The 21,355-nt window shown below is 39.3% G+C and overlaps 1 protein-coding gene across 1 annotated transcript in view; it reads right to left on the bottom strand.

Annotated features, from left to right (window-relative positions):
- The window catches only part of KIFAP3 (kinesin associated protein 3), a 64,116-nt gene that overhangs the window by 41,233 nt on the left and 1,528 nt on the right, over nucleotides 1–21,355 (bottom strand). Inside the window, exons 2-10 of the mRNA XM_052665932.1 lie at nucleotides 18,878–19,009; nucleotides 18,303–18,457; nucleotides 17,784–17,839; nucleotides 17,097–17,238; nucleotides 15,458–15,557; nucleotides 14,428–14,552; nucleotides 13,932–14,030; nucleotides 13,080–13,258; nucleotides 10,762–10,924 (exon numbers count right to left, since the gene is read on the bottom strand). Coding sequence (XP_052521892.1) covers nucleotides 10,762–10,924; nucleotides 13,080–13,258; nucleotides 13,932–14,030; nucleotides 14,428–14,552; nucleotides 15,458–15,557; nucleotides 17,097–17,238; nucleotides 17,784–17,839; nucleotides 18,303–18,457; nucleotides 18,878–19,009 — 1,151 coding nt within the window. The remainder of the gene's footprint in view (nucleotides 1–10,761; nucleotides 10,925–13,079; nucleotides 13,259–13,931; nucleotides 14,031–14,427; nucleotides 14,553–15,457; nucleotides 15,558–17,096; nucleotides 17,239–17,783; nucleotides 17,840–18,302; nucleotides 18,458–18,877; nucleotides 19,010–21,355) is intronic.

Here is a 21,355-nt window from a genome sequence, read left to right as displayed (position 1 = left end):
AATTGCATTTGTGCTAAGAGAAAGCCTTACATATGGTAGCATCCATAGTTCAATTTGGTAACACTGGTATCTTGCTTTCAAATAAGACAGCTACTGTAACAGCCAAAGCCTTCCATTTTTTGGGGGGGAAGACACTTTCCACATACTTCTCCCTCCTTGTTTCAAAAGTCCAGCACGTTGTACTGTCATTTCTGATGCCCACAGAACATCTTTGGTATTGATGGCACCACTGCCTCTATTTCTAGACTTCCAAAAATAATGAAAAAGACCTATGCACTCACCTGCAGTGTGAAAAACACCTAAAACTTAAATCATTTTATCCAAACTCACTCACCAGCATTGAAATCTTTCTCCCAGTGTGTTGCATATGACAGATTTCATGACACACACAAGGAAAAGACAGTCCTAATTTTAAAAAGAAGAGTAGAATTTAAATTGTTTCTTGCTCCACAGTGAACTGATCCATCATCCCTGGCAGCTAATGGAATAGAAAGGGTTTGGGGGCAGTCACAGGCACAGTAAGGAAGTACTTTTCAGTTGTGAACATGCAGGAAAAAAGCCTGGATTCTCCTAACTTGAGGATGAGGACAAACCTCAGATCTGAAGTGAAAAGAAAACAGGGTGCAACTAAACCAGCTTTTAAGGACTTAATGGTGTATGTGTTTTCTTAAACTTTCATTTTCCTTTTAATCTCTCAGAAGACAATTTCAGACCAGTTCCAAGAAGCTTCTGTCCCACTTATGAAAGAACTTTGGTGGAGAAGCAACAGAATCTTCTCACTTTCATCAGTCCTCTTGCAAAACAGTTGAACCAAACAATCAAATGCTTCAGGAAAATCAAGAAGACATGGATGCTCTTTAGCACAGCCACCGTGATTTAATGCAACTGTTAATCCCATGCTCAGCCAGAAAGCTGAGCCTACTGGAAAGTTGTACATAATTACTATGTCTATAGAAGAGAAGAGATTCAACAGCTCCAGTGCTATGAACACTAAGTATCACCTTAAGAAGTAACAGACTGAAACAAATCCACCAATGAGCCCAATGTTACAGAGATCTCATTCTCAGAAACCTAACTTGCAAACACTGATTATTCTTTGAATGTGCCAGTACCAAAAATCACTTTCTTGCTTCCTGTTTTGTTTTATATCCACCTAAACGATGATAAATAAAGCTTTAAGTCAGTTACTGTTTAGAGACTTTATAAACTTGCCCAAAGAACAGCCTTCCAAAACATGGGAGCAGTACCTTTTCTGCTATTTGTGACTGCTACGAAAGGACACACGTGAAAAAGCAGACATTGTAAGAGAGAATTCCCTATGACCTGGTACAGTAGGCACCAATTATTCTCCTCATCAAAAAAAAAAAAAAGCAAGAAGGAAAAAAAAGGCCCTGCCAAACACTTTCATAACAATCACCAAAGTCTTGGTGGGGTGCCAGAAAGTTGTGGCCTACAAATGCAAGCAGTTTTGAGCATCCAGCATTTTAGCACTGAAGGCAGAATAGCCAAATGGCCTAAAGCAGCAAGGGCAGCCCTGGAAAATAATGGTCTAGTCATTATGGATTGTGCTGGTATGCATGGCAATAAAACATGAATCATAATGAACTCATTGGATATTAAATGTAAGGGTCACAAGTACTTTGATAGGATTTCCAAAAGAATTTACCATTAATTAAGCAAATAATTATTTGAAAGTGTTACTGAATTATCCTTAGTTCTTACACAGCCATTCCAGAGAAATTGGTCATTCCCAGCTGAGTGCAGTTAATGCCTTAACAAACCGGTCATTAACTGCAGTTACTGATTTTGTGGGAATTATTGTGTTATAAAATACACTCAACAGTTTATAGAAACAATACTTAGATTTTTTTTTTTTTTTTGCAGCTGTAGTTCAGCTGGAGCAGCTGGGATGGAAAAATCTCAGGTCCCTCGGGCTGTTTTCACAACTAGTTTTCTGCAAATTAGAGAGGGAAATAAATACACGATGGGTTCTGAGTTCAAAATGGCTTCAGATTTTTAGCCTTTGAACATTAATAAGAAGCCGTGTGCCAGATCCACAGACCAGTGCCTGAATTCTATGTTGAGCTCTTTCTAGGGTTAAAGATTGAACGGTACCAGTAGCTGAAGCTGAAGAAGGGATTTCTTGATAACAAGATCTGGTCCTATGCTGTAGTGAGCTTAAAATACAAGATCCTCCATGAGCTCCACAATAACAGAAGAGAAAGCCTGAAGCTGTCAAACTGAAACAACAATTTGAGTTTCAGCAGCAGCATTCAACTTTCAAATGCTAATGTAACAATGAGAATATAAATTATGGCCCAAATTATTCAAATGTGAGAGTATTAGTAATTCAAGTAGCCATCATTTCTAATGGACTCATCAGTGTACCAACATTAGATGTGACGCATGCCCTATTCAACCCACATGCAAAACATTAACTACACTAAATGAAAACCAGAACTCAAAAGAAGGTAAGTATCTATTAAAATAGCAGAGTGAATCTTCATTTCAGTTTCAAACTCTGATACTCTTAAGTCAAATCTGTTGCAATATTACACAGATAAGAAACCTAAGCAGATAGAAATGTAGCAAACTGAACACAGTCCCTATATACCATCTCACACTGCTGTCAGAAAACTACATTTACATTTAAGAGGAGCATATCCACGTGCATTAAAATTAGCAAGGAGGGAATTATGTCTTCATAATAGAAAGGTATCACAACTTTCCTCTGTCTAGTATTATTCCTTGCAAGCAGCACTGAAACAGTTGGAATAAGTCACTCCACGTGTGGTTTAGACACATATTGGTTTGATTTACATATGTAAATATAAATCATATTGAATATATCAGTTTATTTTATCAAGAGAACCTTAAAGACTTTGCAAATCTGCTCATACTCAGAAAGACTAGGCTATGTAAATAATGTTATTAATTACCTACTAATAACCCTTCTTGTATCACCTCTATCATGTTTGAAATTGGCTTCCTACCACAAGTCTAACTTAAAAATTTTTCTCTGTTTTCCTTCCTTAAAGAGGCAAGCACATGCACACATCTGAAATATGGATATACTTATTTTTCCCTAGGAAACAAGGACAGAAACATATCGGCAATTTCTAAGCCAAAGGAGTCATAAATGACTAATTTAGGTAGAGTTACTGAACGTTACAGCTACAGACGAAAACAAAGCTGCACATCTGGAGCACCAAACTCAATTTCTTTGTCTGCAACGCTGCACAAGACAGTCAGATTGAAATATACACAGTAAACTCTTCACTGCAGTACTGCTGCTTGCAAAAGAAGACAAAGTGTAGCCACTGAGTAAGCAAAACACTGCTGAATTTAGATATTACATCCTTTTCTGAGGCTTGCTCTTACTACAGGAAAAAAAGGAATGCTTATTTTGTTACTTAGGATGTCCTCCAATCAGTCACGCAGCAGTACAGACTTGAGCAGCAGCAGTGGCTGGAAAGCTGTACATCAGAAAAGGACTGAGGTCTTTTTCTAAAATATGAGCCACCAGTGTGCCCAAGAAGACCAACATCAGCCTGGCTAGTATCAGAAACAGCAGGACCAGTAGGGCAAGGAAGTGATTGTCCTCTTTTACGTAACACTGGTGAGACTGCACTTCAAGTACTGCGTTCAGTTTTTGGCCCTCACTACAAGCAGCACATCGAGGTGCTGGAACACCTTCAGAGAAGAGCAACAAAGCTGGTGGAAGGACCAGAAAGCAAAACTTACGAGGAGCAGCTGAGGAAACTGGGGTTGTTTAGTTTGGAGAAAAGGAGGCTGAGGGGAGACCACATAACTCTCTACAACTACTGCTAGGAGATTGCAACAAGGAGGGTGTCAGCCTCTTTTCTCAGGTGACAAGTGATAGGACACAGGGCAAGGGCCACAACTTGTGCCAGGGAGGCTTAGGCTGAAAATCAGCAAGAACTTTTTCATGAAAGGGTTGCTTAAGCATTGGCATGTGCTGTCCAGGGAAGTGGATACCTCAACTCCTGGTGGTATTTAAGCAGCGTGTGGCAGTGGCACTTAGAGATATGGTCAAGCAGTGGGCGGGCTAGACGGTGCAGGTTAGATGGTTAAGGCTTGATGATATTAAGGGTCTTTCAAATCTAAATGATTTTATGATTCAAATGCCTTACCTTATGGAGATTTTCTAAGAAAATCTGTAAAGCTTTCAGATATAAGCAGCTTGTGTAAAAGACTAGGTTTAATTTGTACAGATAAGAATGACATTGCTCTTGCAGTATGCAAAGAAACAACTGAAAGAATTCACTTAGTCATGAATTGTAAGCTCCTCAGCAGAAATACAGACTCAGGAGATCCCTGCAATTCCTTGTATTTGTGGATTTCCAAAAAAGCTCAGCTGAGCCACACATTCCCACCTCTCCACTGAGCACCTGTCACTGCTGCCACCCATAAGCATTTCCTTTTTCAGTCAACATCCATGAAGTTGGTTTCTTCTGTGTGATGCCCAAAGTTATCTGCTTCATTTCTAAGAAACACAAAACTAGCAGCATAGCTATATGTGAGCAGCATAGTGTAGTAAAGAGCTTTCACTCATCTAAGTCAGCCATAGTATCCAAATCAGCAATGTTCCCCCTGTAATGGCTACCAAATGAAAATTTATTTTGTTTTTCAGTCAAAAGCACTACATTAGAGAATGCAGAAGTCTTAGACAGCTGTGCTTAAAAGCTTGCAAGCAAATACAATAATTTTATGAATTTCAGTCAGCCCTACTGATAACTTACAACAGTTTTCCAGTACTGTGAGGCAGGGATATAAGAAAGTTTTATGTTAAAAAGAAATAAAAAGAATCACTTAGGATTTTATTTCTTCTTCAAACAAAATATTAATGATACTGAAGCCTCTCTATTTTCAGTTTTGTATTCCTCAGCATGAGAAGCCAGTTGTTCTGTAGTAATACTAAAGTCTTCCATCCAAATCTATAGTTAAGGGTATAAGTAAGTGCTGAGTTCTCAGGCACATTGTGTACCCAGCACACTCCTGAAGTCAGACATGCTAGTTTTATTTGAGCATCCAATATGAATTTAAAATTTGTATGCTAAATAGGGTTGGATTTTTATTTATTTTAAACTTTTGGCCATATTTACCATAAATGATAAAAAAAAAAGCTACCACTAAAAGAAATCCCTTAATAATTACTGCTTTCCAACAGACCAGTCCCCATAGTTGAACTGTTACTTAATGTGCTACAGCCAGCCTCCACTATAAAGGAATGGAGACACCCCAGGCAATATTCACACAACAAGTATTGGAACCAGCTGCTGCAGAGCCACCTTAGGAAAAAAAGGTTTCTCAATTTAATTGGGAAAACAGGAGGAAGCATAAATTTTACTGCCATTAATAACTTCAAGCAATCCCGATATGACTTTACCTCACCCTGATGGTTGGACATGTGCTTTCTGTTAGGGTCTTTGCCACATCTGACCCCTATTGTTTGCTCACTTGATCAGGTAAAAAAAAAGTATGTTTCTTTATAGGATAAAGGAGGCCTATTAAAATCAGAAAAAACACTGCAGTAGCCTATAAGAAGCTCCATTTTCCAACAGATGTGTGAAGCTCCGTAATAAGTTCATTACAAAAAGGCCAAGCAAACTCATAAAGAGAACACATCTACTTTAAGCCTTCTTAAAAGAAACTTTCATAAAAGGAATAGAACATTAAAAAACCCACAGCACTCCATTAATTAGAGAGCAAACTACTTCTTGGGTTTTTAAACAGCAGTCAACATACAACACACCTTGGCTGCATACCATTATCAAGACCTGGTTGTTAAGACATCGAAAATACAACTGCTTGGCAATTCTGTGATTGCTCATTAAACTTAACTTGTAAGGAGTGGAAAAATATCAAACAAATTTCAGCAGTTTCCAGCAAGTAAAAAAAAAAAAAAAAAGACAGCTATTATAACATAAAACTCAAAGATTCTGCTGGTGGATCCAACGAAGGCAGACTTTTCAGTGAAGAATAAGTCACAGACTGACAAAGTAGCTCACCATCCCTATCTCCAGCTTAAAGAAAGAGCCTGAATACAGGAAAAGGTTGACCTACTTTGGAGTTTGTAAGCTACTGCACAACTCCCAGACTTCTACCACAAATTAGGTGGCTGTTACCTCTCGGTATGCTGACAGTAAGTCTCAGAACACGAAGACATTAAGGACATAGACCAGGATGCTCACAGTAACGAAGTACATGAGCTCAGTATGTACTGTGCCCAGGCAAACTACTTGCTGCTTGGGACTGTTCACGTGGCAATTCGCTGTGATGTGTAACAAGCACTATTTGGCTACATGGAAATTGAAACCCATAAAAACAATTCTTTCTGTCACACTAACCAGTACTGAAAAAAAAATAACCTGTGACGTCCATCATTTTTGAGGTGGAACACCCTGGCACTGCCTAACACTTCCACAGACACATCCATAACCCTTCAGCACTCCGTGTCCCATTTGGGCTGAAATTTTAACTGGCAGTATTCCGCAACTCTGCTTTTCAGCTCACAAATCTCTGTGTCCAATGAGAGCTTCATTTAAAAAAAAAAAAAAAAAAAAAAAAACCAGCTCATAATTCTGAGCAACAATGATGAGATACTTCAGCTTGGCTTCCAAACATATTGAGTTCCTTAAACATGGCTTGCACTGGGAAGTGAAAAAAAACCAAATTTCAAGACAATACACATTCAATACCCCTAAGAACTGTCCAGCAGCTCCAGAGCAGAGGACGAATGCACAAATCACAAGCCATTCACTCCCTGCATGCAGCCAGAGCTACTCTTTCAAGGAACAGATCTTCCCTACCCACTTACCTTTGCATAGCAATGTATTTCCCACTGTAAGAGCTCCCACACCATCCCCTAGCATTTCTATCATTCTGACAAAAATTACTAACTCATGGGAGGGCACAAACCCCAGTACTGCTTGCCACATCCTCTATTGCCAGGAGCTTTTTCTGAACAAGAGTCCACCAAGAAGAATATGCAGCCTGCCATCACACGCACAGCAGCACTCAGCTGGTTCTGCTGAGCAAGCTGCCTGCTGGTCTCAGAGGGAATGAAGAACTGTTGGTCTCACTTCACAAAGACTGAGAAACCACTCAGACACAGCACAAAAGAGCACCCTTATTGTGATGTGTAATGTGAATCACAAGCTGTGCATGTATTCAAGAACTGTACCAAATTTTGCATTTGGTTTGGCCAGTTAACTGAAAAACAAAGTGGATTTGGTCCAAACAAATAGTTATTTCACTCTTCCTTGTAGACAGTGTTTTATTTTTTCTGTCTGCTGCCAAAGCGTTTACTTCAGACACCAATCACACAGGGCAAGGACTATGAAAAAAGAAGGGTAGCATTTCCCTTTTGTCCAACAGTAGAATGCTTACAGGGATTAAGAAAACAAATTCATATCCTTCCTTTAAAGCTTAGCTCTATGTTTTACCCTTTCAATGAGAATAACTTCCACAAGCAAATTCACTAACCATCAAACTCGACTGCATTTGGAGCAAGTCCTTATTATACTCCCTTTGAATTGTGTCATGCAAAGCAAAACATGAGCAAAGCAAACTTCTACACAGTATTCTGTGATGTACAACTTTGGCCTTTCATTCCAAGGTGATGATTAGAGGGCACTGAATCTGGGTTTTTCACATCTCTGGCAAGCAGATAGTTTGAACCACTCAGTGGATTCACAGATTCTCACTTGAATCCACTGAAATTGTATTTCTGGCACATAAAGCGTACACATGGAGAATGCATAAAAATATGATCGCTTCGTAAGTATAATTTCTAGGTATTTAGGCAAGGTCCTAAGTACAAAACTGTTCCCAGCAAGGCACTGGTGATTAGCAATTACAAGGTTTTATTCAAGAACTGAAGGCAACAAAATCTCTTCCCATACTTCACATAGCTTGTGCATGGAAAAACTTGAACACACCAGACTATAATCCCATAGGCCTCCACAGCTCTGCTCCAGCTCCTGATTGGTAAGTCTGAAGCCAAGTTTCCCTCAACTGTACCCAGCTCTTTGAGAGTCACTGTGTAACAAAGATCAGCTGTAGCTGATTAACTTGGGCTCCTGGAGGGAACAAGAGGAGTCTTGTCACATACAATACTTGAGACTTGTGAAGAGAAGCCGCGAAAACTAGCAAGTGGTGTTGACTGGCAAAGCTACATGGGGAAGCAGGCATTGGCACTATTAAAAAGAAAAGGCTAATTAAAATGAAAACCAAGACTAAGCAGAATTTCTCATGCCCTTTCTTTCAACAGCAGCCTCAGCATGCTAGAGCAAAAGACAAGAAGATGGCCTTTCTCCAATGTACCCACGTCATACTCAGTCCATTCCTTTGCTAGCGTGGTTGAAGTCATTCTGCTTCCCCTGCTTCTAACTTCAAGCTACATTAAGAGCGCTCCTGCCATCCAGAGTCCCTTGGGAAACCTGCACGTCATCCAGGACTCAACGTTGTCAAAGAAAACCATCTCAGTGCTCAGTCTTAAACTGCTGCCTCACAAATCCCACTCTTTCCTTTCTCACAATCTCACCTCCCCCCTTAAGCACCTACTACACTTAATTTATACTCATCTCAAACACAGCGCAAAAGACTGAAAGGCACAGCATGCACAAATGTTAAGTTTCAGTAGGCTGAGTCAACAAACCTGACCTCTTGGCATTAGGAGCTGTATGGTGACTTGTCAACAGCTGCTGAGATTTGTCAGCACTTTAAGGTGACCTGCAAATGTAAGCTGAGGGGTACTGACTTGAATAATGTGTTTAATGCCCAAGTAATCTGTATAAAAAGGGTATTTTAGCCCATAATTATTATATTATTAAGGTTGCAGGCTTCCTTAAGCTAGAATACACAAAGCAATGTCATGGAGAATGACACAAATCACTTTATCAAGGAGAGTCTGAGGAATCACATAGCTGACTTAGAAAATTTAAGCAGAAAATTATCTATTACTTTCTTTTCTAATCAGCACATCACAAAATAAGCATCAAACAATTCTACGGGAGGGAGCCAGGTTAAACAGCACGTGCTTCCAAGCATAAAAAAAGGGCTACAAGCTTCCTACACAAGGGAAAAACTGTTCAAGGAGCCAAGTGCAGACAGTGAAGCTACTGGAAGCACTAGCAAAACTTGCCATAGATTGCCTTAACAGGCACTTCAGGATCTGACTGAGATGTTAGCAGCCAGTTCTTCTGAGATAATCAGCCTTTCTTACAAGTCTATATTCAAGCCCAAGGGAATGGCATTTGAAGAGAGATTCTCTTCTCCACATTAGAATCACACTAGAAAGCAGATACCTAACTGATGAGTTTAGTCTGACTCCTATATTAAACAGGGAATTTCTGTTAGAACGGATTTCAGTGGTTTGTGTTGTGCCACTGCTTACGGTGACTTGTACCTAGAAGCCACAGACCAAGCTGAAACTGACTACCTAGCAAGACCCCATCTTAAACAGAAGAAAATACACTTCCTGACCAGTTTCCACTTCTTGGCCTCCTTTACTGTTACAAAGCATGATCTCAAGAAGAACAGTGGAAAAAAAAAAATGCAAAAAGATGGATTCCAAATTCCATTTTTCTTATTTCTCCTACCTCAGGCTAGAGAAGGACATTAAATGCAAACATGGCTGTGGGATGGAAAGCCTTAAAAAAACTGAGGAATTTCAGGATATGTCAGACAGCCATTGTAGTAATCACTAACGCTGCTCTCAGAGCAACCATTCTCTAAGTTTTCATGATGAGTACTAAAAAGAATAAGGCTATGCTGAGATTTACTGCAGAACAGAGAAAACAAATAATCCTAAACAAAGGTAGAGGAGAAAGCTCTGCATTCCAGACCATCTGTCACATCTGGATACTGCATTGAACCCAACAAATCACAGAAAACTCAATGTCTTGAGTCAGCGCTTTATGCATGTAAGGCTTCACAACAAGATCCTCAACTGCCACTTAGAAATGAACACTCAGCAATCCTTACAGCCAAACATTCTGTATGTCTACTAGAGTGGTTTCTAGATAGCATCAGCCAAATGAACAAATGAGGAAGCAATGACACCTCCTTCTCGAGAGCTCCACTGTAAAATAAGAATCAAGTTAGGCAATCCCCTGCTTTTCCCAGACTCCTCATAATCTCCATAGCTTTCCTCTATAGCGAAAGTGGGAAAACTTTTTTGTTGTCAAGTTCTCACACAATCTTAACACATTACAGACTGTTGAGCATAAAGTCTAAGAACAAAAAGTCAGCGCTGTCCACAGCTGAGGCTGAGAAAGCTGTGAGTTTTTTGGTCTCCACACGGACCACTATGGTAATATGAAGCAGCACATACAGCTAGCTTCATAAAAAAGATAACAGGTATCTTGAGCAAGTAAGCTCACTGAAATTGCAGGCTATTTTTCCTGTTATACTCCTATTTTTCCTCCCCTAAGATTACAAGCACTGCCCATGAGTCAGCACAAACGATTTTCACTTAGATAGCAAAGTTATTTTTAAAGACTCATTCAACAGCGTAAGAGAACTCAACAATAAAACTACTAGGAACTGCATCATTTTAGACTTTCATTTAAACCTGCATCTCAAAAAGATTATCTAAATGATAGAAGTTGGGAGTGGTGAAGAAGTTCCTTGGCAAAGAGAAAATGAATCCAGCAACTTCTTGCCATGATACATCACAATGCAAGATAGCTTTGCTGCCACCTGCTGAAGTGTCCACTTTGGAACAAAACATACCTAGGAGTGCAGTGAGTTTGGGAAGCAGACCAACTTGCACCATTTTATTTCTCAGGCTTGTGTCAAAGGAGAGATTCAGTAAGAGTCGGAGGGTGATGTTCAGTAGGTCTTCATGTTCACAAGGTACCATTTTCACAAGCTTTTCAACAATATCCATTTCTACCTGTATATAAAAAAAAAAAGAGAAATCCATAACCCATCCTAACACAACTTTATCTCCAGTGTAAAAGCCCTCTGAACGTGCTGTACATTCACATGCAGCCATGCAACACGTGCAGTGGAATTTCTGCACTTAACAGTAACTGTCAAAGCATTTTCATCTGAAGCAAGTTCTCTTACGTCTTCGTGGTTAAAGCCTTCTGGATTGGTTTATTTCATCCAGTCCATTTAAAACAAGTTGAAACAGTCCAGACATCTTAGAAACACCTCACAAATGGAATACTGTAAGAATATAATCTAGAGGCATCACTTGCAAGGTGAAATTAGGAAAGGAGGATGGTTAACCATTTAAATGGGAACAATCCTACAAAAACTGATATTGAAGGGAGATGCCCAACCAAGAAAGACAGAATCTGCATCCAAAAAGAATCTGAGATCTTTAATTATGAATCTAACACAAACCCCTAGACAGAACTTTCACATTCTCTCACATGTAACACTTTCAAACTAAGAAGTGGAATCCAGGAACTGAGAAGTGCTATCCATTCCTGAGATCCACTACACCAGTCAGAAAAGACATCTGAGCACTGAATGGCAAGGCTTCAGAAAGTTTTTATTGTTTTTAAACATCATTTATCTGCTTTTATTTGACATAATCTTTTGACAGCATTCATTCTCTCCTGGAACCTTCCTTGGCCAGAAAGAGGAACATAAAAATAAGCTTTTGCAGGGACATAATTAGCACTCCACTTATAAATACACAGAGGATTAGTTCTAAGAAAAGAAACTACAGCTCTCTTCACGTGGCACAGTGCAATAAGCAAATAACTGGATCCTTCTGATCAGAAACCATCAGATACCAAGAACTCCTACTTCACCGCTTTGAATTTAATACTGCATTTGAATACCAAATGAAAGAATGTGCAACAAATAAGTGGATTATTTATCTTTACTTAGAAGCAGACACTGCACCATTGCCTCAGCTTATTTTGCCTTCAGTATTTGTGTATTACAGCCTAATAAAAATATGAGAGCACCTCCTTCATAGGTACCCTTCCTTCATAATACTCAGGAAAAAAAAAAAGCAATCTTTTTACCAGAAAGATACTCATACAGATGACTTGTTTTGAAAAAAATTTAAAAGATTTGCATGCAACATTTCTAACACTCTGCAATAAAATAAATCCAACAATTTTGTTCCATTCGTCTTCCTGTTGAATGAAACAGAATGTTCAAAGCACACCAGCAATAAGCAGGGCTGTAATCCTTATTTTCCTAATAAAGTCCCTCAGGGCACCAGACAGCTATAAAATACATAAAAGATTGATCACCTAATAAATAGTCTACATGATCTTAATATTTGTTAAGAAACAGGATAGTTGTATATAAATACAGGAGATGCACGCTGTCAACAGCATTCAGTGCTTAGGCAAGAGTATAATAGACTTCCAGTAACAAAGATGCAATTAATTTTCTATTACACAGATCTTTTCATCTCTCATGTCTGACATTAATCTCAGATTACCTCTTGGATAAGGAAAATTTATCATTTTTATTTCAACAACTGTATAAAAGCACAGAAACAAAGGCGGGCATCTACTAAAATCCTCTGGGAATTCAGTAAACCAGATACTTGCCCAGAGCATAAGGAAGCTTTCTTCAGGAGGAAAAAAAATCCTACAATTTCAGAAGTTTCAGATTACAAAAGTTTAAGAAAAACATCACTGCTTCAAATTCCTGTGAGCTACTGGCAGCATAAAGGAACAGTTCTAAGGTGCCCTCGAAGGCCAAAGTAGTCTAGCAGACTGTAAAAAGATAACTCTCTTCCCAAGACAATCCTTGGGATAGTCAATATCTGACCATGCAAGTCGAATTCAGGGGCAGGATCATGGACACCTCCAGAAGCACAGGTATGACAAACTCTGGAATGGTAACTTAAATTTGGAATTCCATGTATTTAGTTTCACTGTTTGGAATTACAGGACTTTTTTGTAGCACGTTGCAGCTTAATGTATTATTTCCTTCCTTTTACTCATAATGAAACAGGATAATCAGGGCCAGCTAGGGTGACAACAGAGATGTCTCTTCCTTTCAGCCATACAAAGTTTCCAGACACTGCGCAATTTTCTGGCATTGCAGTGGAGTGCTGTGGGCCTTACCATGTCGTTTTTGTTCTCCATGAAAATGCTGAGTTTCTTCAAGAAAGATACAACCAGGATAAGCAGCTCAAAATTATCACGGTCCAGGGCTTTCACTAACATATGGACAATGTTCTTGTTTCTCATCTTCAGCTCGGTGCGAGTGTCCTCAGCAAGATTCAGGAGCAGGTAAAGAGCAACTAATAAATTCAACACGAATCATACCAACAGGTCAAAGACACTGGAATTATCTGAGTCTCTACATACACATTAAGTACTTAAGACAAGACCTTCAGAAGCATTCCACTGCCTTTCTAATGCATTTTCAACAAAACTAACCATAAATGCTTTTTATTCCTATTTAGAAAACAAAACTATGATTTTTAACAGTAATTCTATAAAAATTAAAATCACGAGGTTTATGATCACTAGAAGCATTTTTTTTTCTTTTTAATTAAAATGGAAGTCACTAACAAGCCTTTCCAGGATAGCCTTGCTACTCAAGACCATCTCAGTCTGACATTAAAGTGTATTTGAATACGGAAATCGAGACAGGGTGAGAGTTACTCAACATTATTCAGACACAGGCCAACTTAGAAAGAAACAGACAAATAAATCTATTAAAATGTAAAAAAGAAACTACCACCATTAAAAGAAACAAAAAAGTTGAACACTTTGTTTTCTTCAAGACTGACAGATCACTTTAAGAAATTGTTAACATGCTGCCAGCCATTCTGATTATTTGTCTTCTCTCTGTTCTTCTGTCAAGCTCTTCCACATTCATCCACATTCAGTATGTTTAAGCTATCATGCTTATAACCAGCATTCAAGAAAACTCTCTACCCACGTTAAGCAATACTTTGATTTCTATACCTCTGAGTAGCTGCTCCTGCTTGACAACCAGCCCTTGATATTTCTTGTAGGTTTTCTCATAGTCCTTCTTCAAGGTTTGATTTTCAGGATCTTCATCAAGTAAATTGCAGAAGTTAAGGAGTTCAGACAGAAGTTAAACAGTCTGGATGACTGCTGTCCTTAGAGGAAAGACATTATCTCCCCAACAACTCACTGTCACTTCCAGTACTTTTTCCCCCCTATTCCTGGATATATTCTATACTCAGTACTCAGCAGAAATGCTCCCAGGACACGCTGCTCATACAATAATACACTTGTGTTGTTTAATAGCTTTAGAACGATCTCTTCAATAGCTCAAACTTCTCACAATCCTTTTCATATCAAAATTATATTTTGCAATTCTAATTTTTTTTACTGCTTTGACAGTAACTGCTGTATGCTAATCACATGTAACTCAACAACAGCTACCAATACAAGGCAAGAACCATCGAGCTGCCCCAGCCCATCAAAAGGATATCAGCTTTCTTCTTTTTAGCAAGTTCTTCCTGCCAGAGCTCATGTCTCTTCAGCTCATGGTCTATGATGTTCATACACAGAGCTCCAATTTTGTAGTGTGTGATTATGCCATGAAATTGAGAAAAACTACATTGAAGAAGGAAAGAAGAAAATGCAAACAAGCTGAAAACTGTTCTGACATCTAAGATAGCAAGGTTCCAATGCTACACCACCTGATTATTATTTTAAAAAATAGCTACTTTCTGCCATATTACAGAGTGTTTCTTTCTGGAAAATTACTCCAGAACAATGATCTAAAACATGAATACTCTTTTCAAGTTTTCAAAAGCACAAGAAAACATCTTGCACAGTCAAGATGGCACAGCAAAACAGTTAAGAGGAAAAAGTTACTACAGTAGTTAAGTACTTCAAGGCATGAACTTAAAATATAAAATAGAAATACAGGTCTTGTATTTTTTATCTGAAATTATGGTCCCAAAGAGAAATTCCTTCTTCATAATGGATGAAACACAGACATCTCCACGTGTTGTTCCAAGTCAGAAGAAGAATGCATTCTAATTTTCATGCATACAGGAAAATGGTTTCCAGTTAACCTCACTTCTCATGCTGTAAGAGCTACAGAGAATCTTCTACTCACATGAACTACAACAGAGACCCAAAAGCAAGTTGCAATGCAAACCATATGCAGGGTATGCTGGAATGCTGGCATATCCAATAAGAGCAAGCACTCACCTCAGTTTTGAATACCCTTTTTTCCCTGTGAGACATGCTGAAGGAAACAGAAGATAGTAGCACGGCATCTTACCTAAGGTCAAAAGCCTTATTAGCTTCTTCCCAGCTCAACTACAAAGCACCTCACCAAGGGGATTCTTTCTACGCCTCAATTTTGCCATTTAACAGGTGTTACTAAATCAGGAATATTTTGCCCCTGTGTCAGCAAGGTTTTGTAGCACAGTGCAAAGAAATGAAAAGTAACTAAGCAGAGAAAAAAATGTTCCTTATCTTCCTATACACAGAGACTCTGAACTTACCTTGAGAAGCAGAAGAAAATATATATTATATTAGTAGCAAGTTCCACACTTTGTTTCCAGTCTTCTCGCAGCACTCTAGCCAATGCACCCAGGGCAGTTTCTAAAGCAAAACAAGAATTAGATGAGCACCAGCATTTCATAGACCTCCTTTTCTCTTGAAAGACAAAGTCTGAATGCACTTTATTCTGCACGTCTTGTTGTTTGATTGTTTAAAGAGAAGCTTTTCAGAGTTACCTCACTTTAACAGTTAACACTGCTCAAAAAGTTCTGCTTGCAGATGGTACAGAGCACCCTGACTGGCCACTCACAAGCATCAACAAGAGGCAATAAGAAAGGACAGTGAAACCAAGCATTAACACAATCTTAAGCCTACTATTGACTTTGAAATGTTGTGACCTCTATCACCTGTGCACTCCATACTACACTTTGGCTCCTCGTGACAAAAATCAACACATCACTTTCAAATTCTATTTCAGTTCTGCCTTAACAACTGTCTCTTTCTCCATTCACTACTTTCTATTTCTTTACACCCACCCCAATTCTTGCAATAATCTTACTTATGGACCTTGTAGGATGGACACAGCACATTCATTTTTGTAATGCTATAACATGATGGAAAATACAGCAGTAGCAACAGGGTGGCACAATCCTAGGCTGCAGCAAATGAGAACAAGCCCAAATACAGCAGCTGTGGACATAGAAACAAAGGAAGAAAAGCTGCTTACCTTTGGAATGCCTCAGGTAGGCAGGGACCTCCAGCAAGACACCCTCACCTCCACTGCCAACCCTTAAATGAGATCTGGGAAGGGGGGGGATCCTGGCTCTATCCCTTCCATCAATCAGGTGCACAGTACACACTTGAGCTCCCCTGGGTTGGCCCTGCCTTCCTACCAGGTGCTCAATCACTGCTTCAAGCCATGACTTAGCATTTCCACTACAATCACTTAAAGAATGTCAGGAGAGAAGAATCAATAAAATACACATGGGAGACAAGGAAGGAGAGAACTAAATTAACAAAGACATGAGCCTATCGTCTGTTTCAAAGCCTGGTTTGGACTGAGTGCATCTTCTGCTTGTCAGACTCACCTTGACACAATACATGGCAGCACACATACATTCATAGACAGTTACAACAGCGTGAATGTCACAGAGAGAACTCTAGTTTTAAAATGGATCCTTAAACCAGAGAAGCATGCTACACTAGTGAAATACTTGGATGACGTATCCACAGTCAATTTATTCTCTTGGAAACTTAACATCTATAATTACGTGAGACTACAAATCCTGTTTTCAAACCATCTATGGTCTTGATCTTCAGAATGCAACTCTTTTTTTGTCTCCAGTACCAATGCCAACTTAATAAGATGAGAAAAAAACAGCTGAAGTTGAACCTGGATGATTTCTGGTCCACCTACGGACAGCCTAAGTTATGTCCATTTGTGGTGAGATCTAACTGGAGTTTGACAGCCAGTTCATTATGAACTGAGAAGCACAGCCTAGCATGTTATTGAGAGCGAGCATAACATTTAGCTATAGCATAACGCCACAGAAAATCTCAAATGAAAAACAAACTGCTTTTTCATCAAGAATGCAACACAAAAGCAACATAACATTAAGAGAAGTTTCAAACCCTTGTTACCATTAATAAGCAGTTCTTCCAGGTTGTCAGGATTCCGAGCCAGCTGCAAGATGAGGGCAGAGCCACGCACCTTGTCAGGAATGTCCTCATACAATAATTCAATGTACTCATCCATGTCATTGATATTGGCAACCTCATCAATCTGAAAGCAGTCATAAGCAACGGTTTTACAGATAAAGAGATGTCAGTTTAATACGACTGATCACAGTGTTTTCTCTATCACAAGATGAAAGAAAGCAGAGCTTTGAGTTATGATATTTGGAAAGGATAAAACACTCAAAAAAAAAAAAATAATCAACACACAGAATCACAGCCAACAAGCACCAGGAAATCTGAGAAGATTTCATTACAAAAAACAAAAGGATGCTCAGACATGACTCCCTGCATCCTGTCCTATGTTCCAGACCTCCGCTGCCATCCTGCTGTGTGCTACAGATGAGGAGGAAGTATGAAAGTCACATATTTTACCCTTTATGGAGATGATTTTTTTCCACTGTGCAATATATCTAAACCAAGTTCATTGTTTAAAAAGAAACACACACACACGCAAAAAAGGAAGAAACAACTCACCATTACACAGAATTAAGCATTTCCCCTCCCCATTTATATAACCACTTTTTAGTAGTTTGGTTTTTTTGGTTTTTTTTTTTTTTTGCTTTGCTTTGCTAATCTAACACCAATATTTACCTCCATGCCTTCAAATGGTGGTGGATCTTTTGGCTTACTGGATTTCTCTTTCTTTTCTATAATGAAAAAACATAATTGCAGTTAACTTACACATATTCGTACACAAAAACACATTTCTTCCAAGAGTACACATTCTGGTACAATGAAGCTCAAAGTCCTCTTGCGTCCAGCAAGGAAAAAACCCTCCTTTCCACAGTAAGACACCTCAATAGCTTTGAATCTGCTTGCACAATGTAGCAATGCTGCCCTGCGACAGGCCACGACACATATTTTGATAATTAAAATGACAATTCTAGCTTCCACCTGCCCCACCCCCCTCCAGGCATCACTTCATGATTGTCTTTTTTTTTTTTTTTTTTTCCCCCTCAAGTGTGGTTTAATTACACATCTTTCCCATTTTCAACGTGGGAGCTTGTACACCAAGCAAGTTAGGACCTCAGCTAAAGAAAACCTTGCACAGCAGTTTTTCTAACACTGAAGGACCTCAGCTTCAAGCTACCTTGTTCTTGTACTATTTACCTTTTCCTGCTGACGCATCTCTGCGATTCTGTAGATAGTACAACAGCTGTTCTACTTCTGCAAGTTTGGAGGGGTGAATAAGCTTGCATTCTTCAACCACCTTTCGAGCCAGGGAAGCAACGTCTGTATTCGCATTGAGACTCTTTAGCCGAATGCTGCAATAGAGTTAGAAAGGTCTCCTATTTTAGATCCTTGCATCTTGAGTCCTTTGACTTTACACACATCTAAGAGCTACAGAAGGAAGTTACTTTCACAGTGCCTGCAAATGCAGCATCAGGTGTATCTCACAGTTCTGACAGACCTACAGTAAAACTCCCACAAGCAATGATGAGTAAGAAATCTCTGTGGGTACTAACAAAAGGATGAAGCAAAAATGAATTCCAGCAAATTGCAAATGTGAGTTATGCTGATTCATCCGAAACAGATGAACACGTCTGGTACCCTCAAAAACAGTCTCAGGATTCTTTCCCTCTATTACTTTTCTTACACAGACTCACACAGGCAGTCACGTCAGCTCAAATTTTCAAAAATAATTTGTGACAGAGATAAAACAAACCTAGAACTTGCGACCTTACATTTTCTGACACTCTTTGCGCTCCCCCAGCATAGGGTCTCCTGTCTCCCCCAGAATTGTTGCTTCCACTTCATAGTGAACAATGAGGGCTTTCTCCGATGGATGCACATCTATGTTGCCTCCTTTTACCTTCCTGCAGAGAAAAAACAAATTACTGATTAATTGAAAGGCTCAAAAATCATGCTAGAACATAGATCATTGACAACAACCAGTCTCCAGTTCTATATCCTCACCCCAAGCACTGTCCTCCTTCCACAACACATTTCTTCATTTCAGACAGCTGTACCAATGCTTATTCTTAAGTACTGCCTCTTGTATGTACAGAAACACCCAAGTCATCGGCCATTCTTGGTTGAAAGAAGCTTAATCTTCACAAAGATTAACAACAACAAAGATGCACTTCATAAAGGTGAATTTCCCAGATCCCTTAATCTGCACTGCAGACTCTTCTGCTAATTGATCTAGTGGTACAAGTACTGCCACTTACAAGTGAGAATTTTTGCTCTAAGACTAATTTAGCAGGCTTATCTAAACCTTGGCAGTTCAAATTATTTGTAATTCACTCATGGTAAAATTTTAGTCCCAAATTCTCTATTCTCTACTGAAACATAAACCCATTCACTACTGTTACTTGCCTCATGGTGTTTGTTGCCAGGCTTGGGGGAACACCAGACCAACAGCTGCCATCCACAGGTGTGTAAGTCAAGCATGTCTACCTGCTTTATTATAGCTACACATACTTGGGAAAAACATTCTCCAAGAAAGCACTGACAAAGTGCCTGACTTGCTTACTTAATTAGGCCAGAAACACCACGGTCATGCTGAACTATGAGAGCCGTGTTCTTAAGTGACAGCAAAACCACATCCATAGAATACATTTACACATCTGTCTTTAGTGGTAAAGCTGACACTTATCTTTTCTTCCTTAGTACTGCCAACAGGCTGTGTACAGCTATGTTATTAACCCAGCTGCCAAAACACTGCAGGTGAAAAAAAAACACTTGTAATGTGGGTCAGTTTTTGGTTTTGATTGGTTGTAGTGTTTTTGGTTTTTGCTGTTATGTTTTTAATGCAGCTTCTGTTTTATGAGATCTACAGGTGACTTTGCAAGCACTGTAAGTCAGGTGGCAGCTAGTGGTGGAGCAGGGTCAATTAGACCAAGGAAGATTTGTTATGCCTCACAGAGCTAAAAATGTTAGTGAACCTGGATGTAGCCTTCAGTGTAACCACTCAACAGAAAAATTTTGGAAGTCATGCCTTCTTTCATTCAGCAGTTTCCTTCTGCAGAGATGCAACTGCAAAAAGCACCTGGTTCTTGAGATATTCACAGCCACCCAAATAACCCTGTAAAGGATACTGTGGGAAGGAAAGCAGAGTTCAACCACAAGCTTTACAAAGACATAAAACTACAGGGCAAACAAATACAGCTCACTGCTGAAAAACAACACCCTCCTTGAGGAGACTGGAGCAAAACTCCTTTTATCACTTAACGCTTTGGAAGAGATTTGTGTTTTCATTTAACGGTACTTCGGAGCAGATGCTCCATGTCAGGCTGTTCTCATATAGAAGCCTCATGAGGTTCAGTCTTCTGAAGCAAAAAGCTTGTGGGAATCTATTTCAAAAGAAATCAACATCCTCTCTTTACTAGATGTATTTCCCCCATATTTACACATACCAGAGGATCCTAACCACAAATGCTCCTCCTGACAGACAAACCCCTATTAAGTGATGGCTAGGTCATTTACACAGATATAAAGAAAAGGTTGGGTGGTGAACAAACAGGCCTGAAGGAGCAGTGTATACAAGAACTAATCTGAACTAGCAAAACTTATCACTGCAGAAAGAATTTGATCTTCCCATGGTTTCCCTGCTCCCAGCAGTCACTTTAGTTCAACACAAGCAAACCCCTTCACAGCCTCTTCCAGCAAGTTAAAAGAGAACTCGTCATGTTCTGGGCAGCAGGAGATTTTCCATGTGTTACTCAATTAAAGTGCTATGTACAAAGGGAATAACAATTTCTAGCTACGAGCAGGGATAAAAATGAAGGCAGGAGATCTCCTTTTGGCAGCAGTAAGCCACTGATGAGCTTAGTAACCAGCAGAATCTCAGCCTAAGACTGCTTAGTTATAACATTTCCTGTTTGTTTTTTTTTTTCCCCTTCCTTAAGAGGGACATATGGGTAAGCTAAAGAACATACAGCTGCAGAGATTTTGTCCTCTCATCCTGATAACCGCCCTCACTGAGCTACTTCCTGGCTGTATGATTCACAAATCAATTCACATTCAATCTCTTCCTCTGAAATGCTTAAAAACCTACACTGAAATGCATCACACAGACACTAAAACTGCATACTGTTTGGAGACCACTGTATTCAGAATGCCAGCACCACAGAAAGTATATTTATTTAAAGACCCCCCTCTTTCACTCCTAACGAACAAACATCTGCTTTACTGATTTTTCTATCCATCTTGAGTTTGCA

This window comes from Tympanuchus pallidicinctus, unplaced genomic scaffold (genome assembly GCF_026119805.1).
Source record: "Tympanuchus pallidicinctus isolate F22 unplaced genomic scaffold, pur_lepc_1.0 scaffold7, whole genome shotgun sequence".
In the NCBI taxonomy this organism is placed as follows: Eukaryota; Metazoa; Chordata; class Aves; order Galliformes; family Phasianidae; genus Tympanuchus; species Tympanuchus pallidicinctus.
This window is presented reverse-complemented; position numbering and strand designations above follow the sequence as displayed.